At 41.4% G+C, this 19379-nt stretch overlaps 1 protein-coding gene across 1 annotated transcript in view; it reads left to right on the forward strand.

Annotated features, from left to right (window-relative positions):
• DNM3 (dynamin 3) overlaps positions 1–19379 on the forward strand; it is a 327480-nt gene that overhangs the window by 125232 nt on the left and 182869 nt on the right. The window contains 3 exon segments of the mRNA XM_075067972.1: positions 3308–3356; positions 5352–5381; positions 16865–16978. Of these exon segments, the coding sequence (XP_074924073.1) occupies positions 3308–3356; positions 5352–5381; positions 16865–16978 (193 nt within the window).

Genomic DNA, 19379 nt, shown 5'->3' on the forward strand with positions numbered 1-19379 from the left:
GACACACACGTCTCAGAATTACAAATTTCTTCCTTCCAGAATGTGCTGTAATTCAGTATCATGAAGAGAAGCTGCAGTAAATCTAATCCTTTCTAACAAAAAGGATGTCATTGAGCCTGTGCTATTGGTCAAAAGAAAGGGAGGATTTGAGCCTGTCCTCAATGTTAAAGACTTCCATTGGTAACTGGTTAAAGGAAAATTCAAAATTGGGTTTTGAAGAACAATTGTACCTCTCCTAGAGGGAAGGGAATGCTATGAGCTATAGTTGGCGGTAGTGCCTATGTATTTACACTGATAGGACTGTGTGTTTTTTTTCTCTTTCTGGATATTTGGATTTCTGGAATAGGGTCCAGGACATAAGGGAAAGGATTTTCAGAGCCAGCCAGATCAGCAAGAGCCATGCAGCAAAAGATTGGCCTGATAGCTACAATGGTTATATGTCAATGAAGTCTTGATTTCAGATTTTCTCCATTGCAAAACCGAGTGACCACGTATATTTGTTCCTGGGATGGGGAGCTGATATGAAGGGCCACCTCTTCCAACATTCTTGGTCTTCAGAAATAGCAGCTGCATGTGAATGTTCTGGAGATGAGGGTAGTCCTGAATGTTCTGAAGACCTTTAGGTAATGTTTATCACAAAAAGTAGCAGAATCTTTCCTCTTGTATTTGGAAGCCCTGAAGACATAGGACTGGGCAGTGTTTCACAAAACACATCTGGTGGCAACTTATGTGGCAGGAATGAAAAAGTGAATTGCAGACAGCCCATGTCAATCAGTAGTGGACATATGAGTGCAGCCTTAGATAAGAAAGTAGTGGACCATAGAAAGTATGGCAAGAGACTGCCCTAGTTTAAGTAGGAGATCTTCAGTGATCTGAAACTCGAAAAAGAGTCCTACAAAAAGTGGAAACTAAGTCAAATTACAAAGGATGAATATAAACAAATAACACAAATATGTATGGCCAGAATTGGAAACACCAAGGCACAAAACAGGATTAAACTAGCTTGAGACATACAGAGAAAGATCAAGGATAGGGTAGGCCCCTTACTCAGTGAGAGGAAGAAACAGTAGCCGAAATTGTGGAAATGGCAGAAGTGCTAAATGACTTTTTTGTTTGTTTTTACTAAAAAGTTTATTAGCAGTTGTAATCTACCTTAATGAATGCCAGTGAAAATGAGGTAGGATCAGAGGCTAAAATAGGCAGGGCCAGCCAAAGGATTCAGGGGGCCTGGGGTCTCCGGTGCGGTGCCCTCGCTTCGGCGGTAATTTGGCGGCAGGGGGGGGTGTCCTTCAGCTCTGGGACCGCCGAAGTGCCCCAAAGACCCATGGCGGGGCCCCCCGCTGCCGAATTGCCACCAAAGTGGGACCCACCTTCGGCGGTAATTCGGCGGTGGAGGGTCCTTTCCCCGTGGGGCGGAAGGACCCCCCGCCGCCGAAGACCCAGAGCGAAAGAAGCTCCGGGGTGTCGTAGCTTCCTACTCAGATTTGAACCTTAGCATTCATAACCTGAGAAGCTAGCATGAACCCCTCTAAGCTTAATTACCAGTTCAGATTTGATCTCACTGCCACCAGCCAAAAATTCCAGGGTTTTGGCTCCCTCTGGTCTCCCCAAACCCTTCCCTGAGGGAACCCCAAGATCAGAAGCCTTGAGTCTTACCACAAAGGGAAATAACCACTTCCCTTCCCCCTCTCTCTCCCACCCGACTTTCCTCTCTGGGCTAAACCTGAGAGTTACTGGAATGCTAATCTCTTTACATCACAATACAAAAGCATTGTTCCTCATCTCTATTCCACAAAGAGACTAAACTCACCAAATACAAAGGAAACAGAAATGATTCTATCTCTCTTCCCCCTCCTCACAATTGCCCTGGTGCTGCATGAGCTCTACCCTCCGTAGTCTAACACAAAGAGAATTTCCCCTTTCCCTTCGTCCTTAGCTAAACCAAGAGAGAAAACTCAAACAAGTCTTAAAAAGAAAGCTTTATATAAAAAAGAAAGAAAAACAACACATAGAATAATATCGATCTCCTGCATTAAAGTTGACAATACACCAGGCTTACTTACTTAATAGAAAATTAAGAAATAAATAGACTACTCTAAAAAGAGAATACAATTAACATTCTCAGCAACTTACACACACTGTAAATAAATAACAAAACACAATATACAAAAGCCTGATTGTTTTGCTACGAATTGTACTCATCAATTTGAAATCTGAAGATTAGAGCTTGAAGCATACGAAATAAAGCCCTACCTCATAGCCGAGAGACAGACAAAAGACTCAGACCCAACATTCCCTCCCTGAGTTTTGAAAAAATCCAGTTTCCTGATTGGTCCTCTGGTCAGGTGTTTGGTTCCCTTTGTTCCCTTTACAGGTGAAAGAAACATTAACCCTTAGCTATCTGTTTATGACACGGGGGCCCGGGCACCGTGAGAGTTTTCCGGGGCCCCCGGAGCGAGTGAAGGACCCCACTCCAGGGGCCCAGAAAAACTCTTGTGGGGGCCCCTGTGAGGCCTGGGGCAAATTGCCCCACTTGCCTCCCCTCTGGGCAGCCCTGAAAATAGGGAAAGAACAAGTTTAAAACTGTTTAGACAAATTAGATGTCTTCTAATCACCAAGGCCTGATCAAATATGTCCTAGAATACTGACTGAGGAGATATCTGAGCCATTAGTGATTATCTTCAAAAAGTCATGGAAGATGGGAGAGATTCCAGAGGACTGGAAAAGGGCATATATAATGCCAAACTATCAAAAGAGGAGTTAGGGCCACCTGGGGAATTACAGACCATTAACCACATTTTGTAATGGTTTCATCCCTCATTTTATATTTACATCCTCAAAGTGCATATAAAAATTAGAACAATATCCAAAACGAGCTGCTAGACTAGGCCTTTAGAGAACCTATGGGGTGGGGAGGATTTTGCAGCAATGCTCTAAAGAACTAAAGTGACTCATTTTTTCTTGCCCCTTTTTAATATTTATCTTGTCTAAGATTTCACTTGTGCACAGATGAGCCATAACTTTTTGTCTTGAGTAACTTCATCAGACATGTAAGTCAACACTATGGTAGTGCAGTGTACGTTACAGAGGAGGTGATTAATAAGAATCTGTGTTGATCTGTTTTCTGTTAACAGAAGTTTACATGAACTGAGTTTGCTTGTGAATTTGAGACTGAATTGTGTTTCTTTTTAGCCTCAGATTCTGGGCTCATAAATTTCGATATTTTATTGTTTCCAAAGCCTGTTGCTTAAGGACTCATCTAGCATTTACATTTCCTCTGTGTAACTTTTCTCTTTGCTTTTCTTAGTGCCCAACAACGAAGCAGTCAGGTTAACAAAAGTGCAGTTGGAAGTCAGGTAGGCATTTGTTAAAAGAATGGATAATTGCATGTACAAGTGAATTTCAGTTGTTGATTTTATGGACCGTATCTTTTATTTTTTGCTGTAAATGTATAAGTGACCAGTTTTGCTTGATACATAATATAAAATGCATCTTTTTTTTTACTTGCTTTACTTAAGTTTTCAGAACCAGCTGACAGCTTCATTAAGATTGTCAGCTATAACTTTTAATAATTCTGCTGCTAACTGGACTGCTCTTTAGTGTGTCCTCCTCCATGCCCTTAAGTACCCAGAATTTCTTCCTGTGTTGTCCCTAAATATTTAGTTTTCATTAAGTTCAAACTTGTGAATGAGTTCAAAGACCAATACCATGTGAGTACTTGTTTTATACCTGCTCTTGGTTGTATAGTGGTTTACTAGTTCACACATGTGCACAGCTTGATAACACAGTGAAGGGACTGGTCTTTTACCTCTGCTGAAAATTTTCAGTTGACTTCATAAAAATATTGATTACATACCATAGTCTTGCTTTGAAGAAACAAAGCTGATTGGTGGTCTCAGACTAATAGCACTCTTGCTGAGATGTCATTAACTAAATTAGTTGGCTGTTTCTTTTTATTATGAGCAGTACAGGCTTGCAAGATGCTTATAGTGTGAAGAGATGCTGTCACCCTCAACTCCCACTGATTCCACTGCAAGTTAAGGGTGCTCAGCACTTTACAGGATCAGTTTCTGTTTTCTTTTCTAAATTAAAACACTAAGGATGATTGATACAACCAGCCTTAGTATATATTCTTGTATATGTCTAAGGTTCCGCAGAGTCTGTCTTTTAAGCAAAACAAATTAAAAAAATCATGATATCTCAGTGATCATTTGTGATGGTTTCAATTTTGGATAGTCAAAATAAAATAAAGTCAACTTCCTTTAATCTGGGTTATTTGCTTGCACATCTCCCTGATGTTCTCGCACATAATTACTCCTGCATTAAACATTACAATGAGAAGTTAAAGGCAAAGATTTTTCAAAAGTGGCCAGTATTGACAAGTGCCTCTGGTTTTGGGTGGTGAATTTGGGGTGCTTTAAAGGGGCCTTACTTCCAGAAGGGGAGTACTCAGCTCTTTCTGAAAATCAGACCTCTTTAAAGTGTCTCACGTTGAGTGCCCAAAAACAAAAGCACCAAAAATCACTACTCACTTCTGAAATCTTGGCCAAAATGGTCCTCTAATGGTCTTCCAAAATGGCTTCTGGAAAGTTTGGAAGCAATGATACCTCCAGAGCTTGACCATCTTCTATGTGTTTTTGAGTTACGTGCCAGATGGGATTAAAAACAAAACAAAACTGAAAGGTCTAATGGCTGAAACAGTTCCAAAGACCCTCCAAAGAGAGACTTTCATCTCCTATAGCTGTGCAGAAACACGTGTCAAACACTAAGGCTAATTCTACACTACACAGCTTTTAGTGTCGCTACTGCAGTGCTGCTAAAAGTTGCACAGTGTAGCCGTTGTTTGTCAACTCTCCTGCCGACAAAGAACTTCCACCCGCAAAGAGTGGGGTTAGTTTTGTCAGCAGGAGAGCGCTGTCCGCAAAACTTTTGTCTTTTGGGTGTATGTTTTTTTTGACATCTCAGAAAGACAAAAGTTTTGTCATTCATTTGCCAGTGTAGACAAAGCCATAGTCATCTCTGCTTTGAGGTTGTCCTGTAGAAGGAAAACCATCCAATTCCGTGATGTCCCAGAAATATACAAATTAGAGTAACTATTCCTGAGTCTGAATGACTGTATTTTTGTCTCTCGAAATAACAGAACAAAATAGCAAAACCCCACAAAGCTTTGGCTTTAAAAGGAAAAAGCTCAAAATTGGTAACTTACTTATTTCAGAGATAAACTAAAACAGACTTTTGTTTTGTATTTATCTTAATTGCTTGGAAGTGAGAAGAGCGTGACAAAATGACTTTTGAATAGAGAAAATGTTTCTGAAATAAAACTTTATTTTTACAATTCTTTGCTATTTCAGGGAGCCAATCTACCGCCTTCACGGCAAATTGTACGAGCTAAGTTTTGTAAGCTTTATTGTTGCTTTTTCATTTAGCTTCTCAGAGGCCAAAGTTTGTCTCTAACTCATTAGTTTAATTAATGCTAGCTACTAAATATTTTTTACCTTGAAACTGTTTCACCTTTAACACCTTCTCAATGAAATGTAATTGCAGTTCATCCATTCATTGCCACTAACCTGCTGTGACTTACAAGTCTGCACTAGTACGACTTAAAAAATAGTGTTAAACTTTCAACCAAATCTGTGCTTAAACTTATTATATTAAATTGTCTTAAAATGAACTAAACTTACTAATGAACTTTTAAACTATATCATTGGAAGAAAATTGGATATTTCTTACTTAATGTTTATAGTATATGGAGGCTCTGCCTCTTGAAAGGTAGGTGAATTATAGTAAGGGAAATATCAATTATTGCTTAAATGGATGTACTATTTACAAGTGCCTTCTATCACAACTCATAAAAAAAAAGTCCTTTCCAGCAAGCACAATTCAAAGAAAAATTGCTACAAATTTTAACCCCTTAGAGCTTTCTTAGCATTTTTTTCATAGCAGCAGGAGGATCAGTGTGTCACAGGATAGATTTTTACTTTATCAACTTCTCCACCAAATATTAGGTGAATACATTTTAACTTACGATTAGTAATATATCTTCTGAACATTTAGGAGTTAATTCTATAATAACCCACTCTTCCAATTCAGTGACAGGTGGATATAAGTGATAAAAGTTGATTGTGCTGTTTGGTGCCATATGACACGTTCCTTGATAGGACCTGCATAATTAAAATGGATATATTTAATTCCAGTTTGTCATTATATTGCCAAATTACACCAATAACCATTATAAACCGAGTTACTCAATACTGAATAACACGTTTATTTTAAGGCAACAGGGCATAAACAAAACTGACTCTAATAGCAGTTGGAAAGATCATTAAATCAATCCAGACTCGCATTGGGGTTTCCTACTTGATTGTAATATGCTTTGAATAATGATGATAGAGAATTATTTTGTATATCAGAAATACAGACATCTTGATTATTTGTGAAAAATGCATAATACCCAGTTCTGTTAAGTATAGCTTTGCTCATTTTCCCCTCTACTAATTTACCCTCTTGCACTTAATCTTTGGCTTTTTCTTTTTTCTTCTTTTTTTTTTTTTTTTTTGCTACCGCCTGAGGTTTTGACCTGACTCAACAAGGTTTCTTTCTAAGCCACAGGTTAGTCTGTCTTCTCATCTGCTTTAAATAACCAGTGTAACACTTTGTTTTACATAGCACTTCTGGCAAGAGCTGGGCCTTGAAGACTGACCAACTCCTAACTGTATATTTTGTGTGGTGAGATTTGTGGTTTTTGTCACCATCACTAAACTTGTGTTTAAACATCATCATTTCAATGTAAAAATCCCACTTCTAATAGACCTTACAGCTCAAAAGGTGTCATTGCATCAAGCATTCACTCATTTAAGAACACAATGTGAGAGGATTTGAACATGATAGATCATGTATAGCATTTTAAAATAGAACAAGTAAGATACTTTCAGTGGCAAAATCCAGTATTGCTCCATATGGAGTAACCATTACAGTTGGAGAAGGTCTTAAATCTGAATCTTGGATCAAAAATTGTTGTCCAAGTTATTTTTAGACAATTTGGATGTAATCACTTGATCCTAGTTCTATAATGAGCCCAAACCAGCAACTTGATTCCCATTCATCTGAATTTAGGGAAAATTTGGATCTACTGCTGTACTTTGTGGCCTCTAGTTATGTAACCTGCACTGTTTATGAATGCATGATGATTTACATCATTACCCCAAGCTTTGCTTAACTAATGTTGGATGAATATTCTCTTTCTTTGTTTCACCGAAGGCTGAATTATCTGGCAAAGGTGGTACTTTTTTAAATGAAGTCAGTATCATTTCCAGTCATGTGATGCAATATACAGTGATTTCATTCAAAGCAATGTTAATTCTGGAAGCAGTCTCCCAGAGGTGGAACCTTTGGAAATTAAGTATTCTCCACCTTGTTCATCTCCATGATCACATGACTCGTGATGGAAGATGTGTTGAATATTTTGACCCTTGCCCTCTACTAATTAAAGCAGGGAAATTGTACTTGCTACTGTTTTCTGAATCAACTGCAAAGGACCTGTTGCATCCAAGTCATTTACTAGTTCTGTTTTCCATCCTTGAAAGCTGACCTGATTTCCTCTACAATATTATTCCCTACTGGCCCATAGTATGAGTGAACTTTTCACATTTGACCTAAGAAACAAATCCATTGTGGTGTTGCCTCACCCCTGGTTTGTTATAATTCTTACCCCGGTTTGATAGTGCTGTTGCAACACAATTTTGTACCACAAGTATTGGGAGACAAAGCAGCAGTGTTAGGAGTTACAATGCAACTAACATTGCTTCAGTGGAACTATTATGTAGTTACTTGTTTAAATAATTGCTAGCTTGGCAAATAACTCCTTTTTATGCCTCTGTTTTGTTAGAGTGCCTGACCTTCAGATTTGCACACTCACTTCTTTTCCCTGACTTTCCCAGCCAGTTCAAATGACACTCTTAAAATGACCTCTCAAACATTGCTTTTGAAAAGTGGTTAGCAAAGCTGTTCATGCTTGTTTAATACTGAGTCATAGTATATTTTGTTCTACTTTATTAATCAGAAATATCTTAATTTATGCAAGGAACTGTAAAGTTGTGAAGCAGTTCACAAAAATCTGTCCTTTGTCCATCAGATCCTGCTTTCCTGTTTACCAATGTGAAATGGTGGAGAGGGAAAGGAACAGATATGATATTTGTTTTTATGCAGCTGAAACTATCTGCAAAATGACTTCCTTCTGATTTGTGTACACACTCTCGCGCGCTCTCTCTCTCTCTCTCTCACCCCCTCCTGCCCCCCCAATTTTTTCATTTTTCAGACACCAAGTTTATCTATCAGAATTCTGAAGGAAGGAACTGTGTCATCCTCCATTCATCCTGTCCACACAACCCAGCTGCCGGTCAGAATATTGTCTCCACTCACTTCTGGCATGGCTTATGTTTCTCACCTTCCTGATGTTCATAACTCATATCCGGTAGAGTAGAGTAGAATAGAATTTGGCGTTCTGGTTTTAAAAAAATATTCCTTGCAATATTTGCAACCCAAACACAAAAGTGAAATGATGGTGTAACTGGCACCCAGCGATGGCGCCTCCTCATGGCTCATCTGGGGAATTAGCTCGCCACCGTCTGCGCTCTGTCCTGCAGTTACTCAACTGGTTGCCTCAGTCACTTGCTCCGTGGCCCTTCTCTTGACGGTCAGGAGCTTCAGCGCCTCTCCTTCGTGGCTTAGACTTCTGGCCAAGTCACAGTTGTCCTGCCCTTCCAGGATCTCACCAAAGTGTCTCTCCACCAGGGGCAGCTCCAGGCACCAGTGTAGCAAGCGCGTGCCTGGGGTGGCAAGCCATGGGGGGCGGCCTGCCAGTCGCTGTGAGGATGGCAGTCAGGCAGCCTTCGGCGGCATGCCTGTGGGAGGTCCACTGGTCATATGGCTTCGGCGGCAGGTACACCGAAGGCGCGGGACCGGCAGATCATCCGCAGAAACACCACTGAATCTGCCAAAGGCCGCCTGACTGCTGTGCTTCGGATGGCAAAAAACACAGAGCTGCCTCTGCTCTCCACACAGTCTCAGGCAGCCTCCATATCACTGCACTGACTGCACCACTCCCACAGTGGCTTGTAGGGGAACCCAGGCCTGCCCTCTACTCCAGGTTCCAATCCAGGGGTCCTCAAACCAGCAGTTCATGTCTGTTCTCCCAGTCCTTATTGTTTCTTCCCTGGACTGCTTCCCACACTCCTATGGCAGACTCCTACTCTTCCCCCCTTGTATCAGAGGGTGTGACTGCAGGCTTTCTCACTGCAGCCTCTGCACCTCCTTCCTTCCCCCTGTTACCAGCTCCTGGCTTTATAGAAGTCCTGCCTCTTTCTGACCAGGTGAGCTTTATCCACAATTAAGCCTTACTGCATCCTAGATCCCCTTCAGGTGCAGCCGATGGTTAATTGGCCTCTTCCTTATATTAACCCCTCCAGGGCTAGTGGGGTGAATGCCCCATCACAGGCCTCTGAATAATAATGGAAATAATTACTTTCTCGTCACTATCCAAATAGAGAGTAGCATAAAACGTAAACAGCACAATAGTTAAAACTAAACAGGATTATTAAAATGGAAAGGTTTTTGTTTTAAATGCCTTATCTGTTTTACAGGCAAGGAAATTTATTTTTAAAATGTTGCTTGATTTTCAGAGGTGAAGTCATGGGAGACTATAGTGGGAGTTCAGCACCTCCTGAAAACCAGGACGTGAATACCTAACCAGATAGTGTTCCTTATCATACAGTGTTGCCTCGTCCTGAATGTATTGAGATTCTATAGATTTGCTGTAGTTCTGTAAATAAAATATGCCCATGTGAAGTTTTAGGAACATGTGCAATTCATTGAAAATAACTTGCAACCTCATACTCACTCTCCAGCCATCAGCACACCTCTAGATTCTCTTCCCTCCTGTAACATCCACCATAAGTCTCCAGTTGTTTGACATTTTGGTCTGCTGCTCCTTTGCAGCTTTCAGTATGTTTAGGGAGCATAGTGCTCTATTTTAATGGGAAAGCACGTGTTGGGCGTTTTAGTGGAAATTCATCAGCATTCCTTGAAAAATGCAAAGGCTGAGGGTATTGTCTCGATCTGGTGTCTTGCTACTGACACAAGCCAGTGCTTTGTGGGAGTGGCAGCTGGATCCAATCTCCCACAAGCAGGATTCTTTGAGGAAACAGCTGGCAGCTTCATTCCTCTGCTGGATAGACGTAATGGAGGAGTGACTGAGAGTAGTATCAGCAAGCCAGCTTGCTATTCCATTCACCACTGGCGGCTGTATATCTGTGAGACTCTGTCAGCAGAGTTGCCGGGATCACAGAAGGGTCCTCTGTTGAGAGCCACATTATGGGGAGTTCCTTCCTGGCCAGCAAAGACAGTTGTTAAAGCGTTTTCTTCTTAAAGCTTAAAAATAGCCCATACTGAGCCCTCAGAATGTGTGTTTCCCTGAGTTGCAGAAAAAGTGACTATCAGTATTGGTTTTATAAAATGTTCAGAACAAAGAAAAGTATTCTAGTATCCCAATGCACAGTATGCTACCTTCCTTCCCTGTTTAAGTACTCCTCAACTTCAGATATCCTGAAACTGAACTTAGCGCGTCATCAGCGAATCCCTCCTTGCACCCAGCTGTTTGTTTCCAGAGTGGCAACTCCATCTCTGAATCTTTCCAGGCACCCTGTCCCAAACCAACTTTAAATATACTGTCAGTCTGGCTGCTTTTCTGCTGCCTCGTATGTCGTGCTTTGCTCCCTACTGAGCACGGCGATATTTTAAATTACAAGCACTGTGGTGCAGTTGAAAGGAATCCAGTCACTTGGCCGCCCTGTACCTCAGTTTCTTTGTTTGTAAAAGGCAAGGAATACCTTCCTCTCACAATTGTTGTGATGCTGTAACGTTTGCAGGGTACCTAGTGTTGTCAGTATAATGAGATAAATCAATTAACAGCAGAATACCAAGGGAGGAGAAATAACTTTTGAAGTGGTAAGAGAGTGGCCCATTACAGACAGTTGACAAGAAGGTGTGAGTAACAGCAGAGAGAAATTTAGTATTCAGGAAATTAAGTTTAGGTTTTGTAATGACCCAACTACTCCCAGTCTTCATTCAGGCCTAATCTGATGGCATCTCGTTTGCAAATAAAGGGACACAAATCTGACATCAGGAATCATAACATTCAAAAACCAGTAGGAGGACACTTCAGTCTCTCTGGTCACTCAGTAACAGACCTCAGAGTGGCAATTCTTCAACAAAAAAACTTCAAAAACAGACTCCAACGTGAAGTTGCAGAACTGGAATTAATTTGCAAACTGTCTGTAATGGGCCACTCTCTTACCACTTCAAAAGTTATTTCTCTTCCCTTGCTATCCTGCTGTTAATTGATTTATCTCATTAGACTGACAACACTTGGTAAAGCACCCCGCATCCTTTCATGTATTTATACCTGCTCCTGTATCTTTTGCTTCATACATCTGATGAAGGGTGTTCTAGTCCACGAAAGCTTATGCCCAAATAAATTAGTTACTCTCTTAGGTGCCACAAGGAGTCCTAGTTTTTTTTGGTCCTTATTAGGAGGCTAAGTTAAATTTGTAGGGACGGGGGGGAAATCATAACTTCCTGACATATGTCTAAAACATCCACCACACCACAGCATTCCTTTAATTTTGCTTTGTTTAATTATATTACTGCGGTTCTATGGCACTGTACTCTTTGTAAGTTGTTTGAAGGCTGATAAATATGTCTGGATAGGCAAAATGGTTATTTCTGGTTAGCGATTGTGTACTGGAAAGGTATCCATACGCTTTGCTAGATGTTGTAAAATACATTTTAAAAGGATCTGATGGGCTGTTGGACTGATGACATGATGCCTTTCCCAACCTCCTCTCGAACATATTATTCACACACTACGATATATCAGAGTAAAAACTCCCCCCTTTTTGAGGTTTGGTTTGATTAAGATGGCGGTTAACAAGATAACAAACTTCTGCTCAAAGCTTGGTGGCTCTCTCCAGGCTGATCAGCCCACACCCTAGATTCTCCCTCTAGAGAGCCACTCCTGCTTCTGTTATGTCTTAGGGCAGGTCTACACTATAGGGCTAAGTTGATCTAAGTTACACAACTCCAGCTACTTGAATAACATAGCTGGAGTCGACGTACCTTAGGTCAACTTATTGCAGTGTCTGCACCACACTGGGTTGACGGAAGAAACTCTCCTGTTGACTTATCTTATGCTTCTCATTCCGGTGGAGTACCAGAGTCGATGGGAGAGCAATCGGTGGTTGATTTAGTGGGTGTAAGACCCACTAAATTGACCCCTGGTGGATTGATTGCCATGCGTCAATCCCCCAGTAAGTGGAGATAAACCCTTAGTATGTTACTGAGTAGGGCCCTACCAAATTCAGTCAGGTTTGGTAAATTTCATGGTCATAGGATTTTAAAAAATCATAAATTTAAGAGTTGTGGAGGGGTCGGAAGGTTATTGTAGGGGGGTTGCAATTCTGCTGACCTCACTTCTGCACTGCTGCTGGTGGTGGTGCTGCCCTCAGAGTTGGGCAGCTGGAGAGTGGTGGCTATTGGCCGGGAGCCCATCTCTGTAGGCATAGCTTCTGCCAGCAGCAGTGCAGAAGTAAGGATGGCATGGTATGGTATTGCTACGCTTACTTCTGTGCTTCTGCTTGCAGAGCTGAGACCTGAGTCAGCAGCCACCACTCTTTGGACGCCCAGCTCTGAAGGCAGCAGTGCAGAAGTAAGGGTGGCATGGTATGGTATTGCCACTCTTCTGCACTGCAGCTGGCAGGATGCTGCCGTCAGATCTGGGCATTCGGCTAACAGCCACCACTCTCCAGCCGTCCAGCTCTGAAGACAGTGCAGAAGTAAGAGTGGCAATATTGTGACCTGCCCCTAAAATAACCATGTGACCCCCTGCAATTCTCTTTTAGGTCAAGATCCCCAATTTGAGAAATGCTCCTCTCCCCCGTGAAATCTGTGTATAGTATACGATAAAAGCACACACAAGACCAGATTTCATGGGGGGAGACCAGAGTTCAGTCTTTGACGCTTTTTTCATGGCCGTGAATTTGGTGGGGCCCTATTAATGAGCCACCAGCCTCAGTGGGCTGATAGAACCAACTTAATTCCCTCCCTGCAGATTCAACAGCTGGTAATGGTGGGCTGCTTTAAGTGAACATTGCCTGCCTGTTTCAGACTTACAGAGCTCTTCTCTAGACTGCTGGTTTGAGGCCAGGCCTGGTCAGTAGAGATTTGAAAACTGTTGCTGTCCGATTGCTAACCTACCTGAAATGAATTTAAAATGTCTAGGTCAGGGGTGGGCAAACTGCACCATCTGCATATGGAAATTGTATGGTGGGCCATGAATGCTCACAAAATAGAGGTTTGGGGTATGGGAAGGATGTGGGCTCTGGCTGGGACTGGAGGCTCTGGGGTGAGGCCAGAAATGAGGAGTTCAGGATGTGGGAGCGGGATCTGGGCTGGGGCAAGGGGTTGGAGTGTGTAGGGAGGTGAGGGCTCCGACTGGGGTTATGGACTCTGAGGTGGGGCTGGGGATGAGGGGTTAGGGGTGCAGGAGGGTGCTCTGGGCTGGGACCAAGGGGTTTGGAGGGCGGGAGGGGGATCAGGGCTGGGGCAGGAGGTTGGGAGAGGTGAGAGTCGGTGGGGGGGTCCAGGGCATAGGCTCCAGGTGGATTAATCAGAGCGCTCCCAGTTGCACTCGCTTGTCCACAGGCTCCACCCCTGCAGCTGCCATTTGGCCATGGTCCGGAGCAGGACAAGCCCCAGACCCTGCTTTTCCAGCAGGAACTTGAGGGCACAGATTAAAATGTCTGGAGGCCAGATGCGGCCCTGGCCATAGGTTTTCATCCACCCCTGGTTTAGGTCCTAGGGGAAGTTAAGGAGGACGAGGCCAACCTTTATTGTTAGTTTGCTTACGGTGAGGACAATATTGAATTTTAATTTGGGTTAGCTGTGTTGATTTTGTGCTTTGGGGGGAGGATAAGCTCAGTGCTTCATGCCAGCATTGGTTGCTCGATACCCAGGGTTGTGAGTTCAGTCTTTTGAGAGGGCCACTTAGGATCTGGGCAATAATTTAGCTACTTGGTCTGCTAGTGAAGCAGGAGGCTGGACTCGATGACCTTTCAAGGTCCTTCCAGTTCTAGATATGGGTGTTATCTCCATTAATTGTATTTTTTTTTTGGTTTTTTTTTGGTTTTTAGCTAGGAAACATAATATTTTTCAAAGGGAGTCGCAGTCCTTCCCAAGAGGAATCAACAGATTTTCCCATTCCTGGCCTTTTGATACCCCAGCCCATTTTGTCATAATGTTATCTGCTGCGGAGGATAGATGCAAAACTGGCTCAAAGTATCATCGGCACTGCTCAAGAATGACCTGAGATGCTGTCCTCCACACAGGAGATGACTTTATAGGCTTTTCTTACTTCAGTGAAAGTCCAGACATTTGGTAACCCTGTTAGTACCCAGCTGTGATCGACCCCCATGGAAGGTCAACAGTAATACCACAAGATGTGCAATCCATTTTTCAAGACTAATATCAGAGCAAAAATTCTACACCTTGTACCACTTGAATAGCATGTCCACAAGTGCCTTTATGGCACTGTGTATTGGGTTGTCACGTTGGGGTCTGCAGAGTCTCCTTTCTCGCCTACCAAGCCTGCTCCACTCCATGTAGAACTTGCCAGTGTTTTACTGCATTTTAGTCCTTTGTTTAGTGATTAGGTGCCAAAATTCAGCTTCCTTTAGGAACTGGAAGAAAAGTAACTGGTGCACCAATTTCCACTTTTCTGGCAGCTGCTCGGTTTAATTTCAAGTGACCGGTTAGATATTTTAATTGCACTGAGGCCTTGGCTCCCTGGCACTTTACAGCGCTGCAACTGTCGGGTTGTTTTGTTTTTTGAAAACAAAAACACCCCCGGGTCTGTGTTGCTGCCAGATGCTCCTGCGCTGTAAGTGTTGGTCATGTAATTCAGGGCGCCGACGCCTGGGAACGCGGCTCCCAGCGCTGCACGCTACACCCGTAAGGGATGTGGTTTACAAGCAGCGCTGGGAGAGCTCTCTCCCAGCGCTGCGGCTTTGACTACACTCACACTTCAAAGCGCTGCCGGGGCAGCGCTCCCGCAGCGCTGCCGGGGCAGCGCTTTGAAATGTCTAATGTAGCCAAGCCCTGAGTTGTTTTAAATTGCCCTCTAAAAACGTTCAGAAGCCATGTTTGTCCATTTGCTTTGCAAAGTAACATCAGCATTGATCAGAGACTGATAGCATAAGCTTTTCTGCAGTCTCAGCCTTTGGGGAGAACTGCAACAAAAGGTGCTAAATTTATAGTTGCAAACATTTTTCCACATTTTGTCAATTATAACAGGAGTGCTGGGGTGCCTCATCCCCTTTTCAGTTGGCTTTGTTATTAATGAGTACAAGATAGTCTTACTGCATACATATCAAAGCTGTTGGCATGATCAGAGCTGCTTATGTGCACATTGAGGGAAATATACTTCGAAGTTTCAACCTTCATGATTGACCGTGAAGCAGACTTCAAATTGTTTTTGTCTTTTGTCTGCTGGTGTTGGTGCAGGCTGAGATTGGAAGTCTTTGAGAAGTTTGCCACCGCCCCAGTGCATATCCATAAAAGGAAGCAGAGATCTCCATTTGATTGCATAACTCCATGCTTCTGTAGTAGACATTAGAAGTCCAAGCACTTTCAACCTCATTCCCAATCTTTCATAAGCAAGTAAAGGAGATCTTCTTGGGAAGAAATAGTGGACATTTACATGAGTCCGTAGAGAGATTTGGAAGACTTCATTGTATGATATATGTAATCCAGCGAACCCTTTTCCATTTAAATTCAGACTTGCGGAAGAAACAACTTTTACTGAACTATTCATAATTTTATCAGAAAGCTCAGTGGACCTTTGTACTCAGACTTTCTTTAAACGTCTCTGCTGACCTGTTCTCTTCCTTCCATTTCACCACTTGAGTCCTGTTATCCCTGCCTAGATTTTTTTTGCTCTCCATTTTTCCTGCATGATTTTCCTCTGAACCTTAGCATTGGTTTCTATACTCCCTTCTCTCTCTGCCATTCTCTCTTTTTGTTTCCCTTCTGTTCTTTCCAGTCAGTCTTGTTTTTCTTCTTTCTCTGCATCCCAGCCTCAGTTTTTCTTTCCTCTCTGCTCTTTGCTCCTTCCGTTCCTCCTCTGTTTCTCTTAGTCCTCTCCTCTGTTTCCTTGCCTTGAACTCTCTACTTCTCTGTTACTGCTTTTTTTTCTTTGAAAGACCTCACTATTTCTGTGATAAATTGGACCCTTCAGAAAGTCCCCTTCTCTGAAGGGTAAGGTTTCCAGAAGTCCTTGACTGCTCCAGAGAGGAAGGATGGTCTGGTCCTAGCTCAAGATTCCTACTCCACAATTGATCTCCCATATCTAAAAAATTTGCAGTATCAGAGCAGTGAAAGCAACCATCCTTTTTATCCCTTTTGTTTTTTGTATGAGTTTTCACAATGTGTTTCTACACTGCAAGCAAATAGTATCAAGATCACACATCTGTTATTCAACCTTATACTTTATAATATATATACATAAGGATAATCCTTAGGTTTCTCTTTTCCCTCCAAGCCCTCTCCCCACAAAATTCATTCTGTTCTATGCTGCATTTTTCTTGTCATCAGAACCTGTGGACATTATATTCCAAATTTGTCAATGACTGAAAAGCGCACCTTTTATTGGTAGAGCAGTTTTTTAGTCAAAAGAATGAATTTAGAAAATGAATTGTGTTTGGTGAATGAGTGACTGGCAATTAATAAATGTCTTTTGACTTACAATCCTGTACAGGTGATCCGGAAAGGCTGGCTCACTATCAACAATATCGGCATCATGAAAGGGGGGTCCAAGGAATACTGGTTTGTTCTGACAGCAGAAAGCTTGTCCTGGTATAAAGATGATGAGGTAAAGAGACAGTTCCTTTGCAGACATCAGTCACTCTGATATTCATTCACAGCTTCTAATGTTAAGATTTTAACTTTGTTTATACTGAACTTGCATTTAGTATGTATTTTCTCTTGCAATCTAGTTTAGCACTTTCTTAGTGTGATTCCCCGCTCTTGCAGTTCTCAATATTTCTTCTGCTTTAAGATCCTACTGAAATTTCTCTACAAACTTTGGGAACACTAATTAGTTATTCTAGATCTTTAACACTTACTTCTTTTAAAATAGTCAGGATAAGAGAATATACTAGACTTTTCTGGTTGCTATTAGCTGTTTCACTTGGATTTCATTATAGTTAATATGTAAGTGAGTAAAAAAGTGTCGAGTTGTTTTTCCCATCATCATCATCATCATTTCATCCTGGAGCTTCTTTGCAGACACTGGGAACAATGCAGTATTACCAGTCATTCTTGTCTGTGTTATGTTCTTCCATCAAGCCCAGCCTGGTCACATCCATGCATATGATGTCCTGCCATCTAGTTGGTTGTCAGCTTCTAGGTTGTGGTAATCTTGGTTGTGTTTGCTTTTTCTTATGATTGTTATTCCCATAAGCAATGAAAATTAGATATGTTTTGTTATACAGCTGGCTTTTGCCTAATGTTATGAAAGGTCTAAAATGAAGTGAAAACATTTCTAGTAGTGTTAACTAGAGTTTTGAGTTTGCGGTACTGGTGATCAGGTAAAGGTACCTTGTTAAGAAATACAATTGTTATATGAATGAATTTGTAGTTAACAAGCAAGAGCTAAAGAAGGACATTCCTATAATACAATATTCAGACTGCTCCCTCCTTTGAGCCTGTTAGATAGCTTTGGATATTGACCTGTTGCGATCCAGCCTGCTTAGATGCTTTTGGATGTAAAACTACCTAAATATCCAGGTGTACATTTTGGAAAACCCCCCACCCCCACCCACCCACACTCTACTGTAGCCCTGTCCTTAATTTTTCTTAAATAAAAGGTTAACTGTGGAACTCTTTGTTCTGCACTTGAATGTCTTCAATTTAAAATTAGTAGGGTTGACTGAACATTTTCCACCAACCTTATTTTCAAGTGAGAACCAGGTTTTCAATTACACAAAAAATTTCAGTGTGTGCTTTCTTCATATGTTGTATTTTCATCTGAACCTGGAACTTTTCAGCCAAAGACCAAAATGTTTTCAAATTTCAGCAGTTTTCAGTTGAAAAGATTTTGGGTTTTTCTGAAGAAAATTTGATTTTTGGCAGAGGGAAAATATTTTTCTAGCAAGTTCTGAAAAGTCAGTTTCCAAGGTTTGTCTTGCTTGTTGTTGTTGCTGTTGTCACTGTTATTGCCTCTTCATTTTTTTGTTCTAACTTTATCAATATTATACTTCAGCATCCTTGCTTCTAGACACATGGGATAGAGTTATTACAATGCAGATTCTTTACATGTAACATTGTGTCAGGGCCCGGCTCCTGCAACCACCTGAGTGTAGTGCTTGCTATCGCAAGTAGTGACTTCAGTAGTAGTGTTTGCAGGAGCTGGTCCTTATTTTGGGATGGATTCTTCCAAGAAAATCTACTGTTAGTTAACAAGTCAGCTCTTTATGCAGAACATTAATTAAGACTGTAGCCATGTAGGAAAATATATATTCAGAAAGTTATTAGACCCTTTAGGTTGTCTTTGAAGGCTATGATTCATTTTTATTGAAGCTGGTGAGACTGGACTGAAAATGTAATACCCAATTTAATGTATTTTTAAACGTCTTAAGTAATGTATGTTTTCAGGTTGCAGCCATATTTGTCTGAGGGTGCGAGAGAGAAGAGGTAAGTGGGGTAATATCTCTAATTGGACCAGCTTATGTTTGTGGAAGGGTCCAGCTTTTGAGCTGAGGAAGAGCTTTTTAAAGCTTGAAAGTTTATCCTGTCCACCTACAAAAGTTGGTCCAATAAAAGATGTTGCCTCACTTACCTTGTCTTGTAAGTCACTTATAGCATTCATATTTTCAATTTCCTAATACTTTATAGGAAGTGAATTCAATATATTTCAGACTTGATTATGGCAGAAATCTTGTGACTCTTTTAGCTATTTAAAAGACAGTAAAGTTATTTTTTATAAGGTAAGTAGATATTTCTCATATCAGGTTTAAATGGCCTAGGTTAATATTTAGGAAGGATATTGCTTATTAATTATAACTGAGGGAGTGGACTTGAAGACAGATTTACTGTTTTCTGCAGTTTGTTCTTGTGAGCTAATCATAATGACAGATGACAGAACTGGGAAATTTTTTGTCTTCACTTATTTTATTCCACCTTGACAGTGACTGATAATGAAAAAATATATATATATATAAAATTATTCTTTCTATTAAGAGATAAAGGTCTGGGTTACTCTGTGCTCTAAA

The sequence above is a fragment of the Chelonoidis abingdonii genome, chromosome 7 (assembly GCF_003597395.2).
Source record: "Chelonoidis abingdonii isolate Lonesome George chromosome 7, CheloAbing_2.0, whole genome shotgun sequence".
NCBI lineage: Eukaryota > Metazoa > Chordata > Testudines > Testudinidae > Chelonoidis > Chelonoidis abingdonii.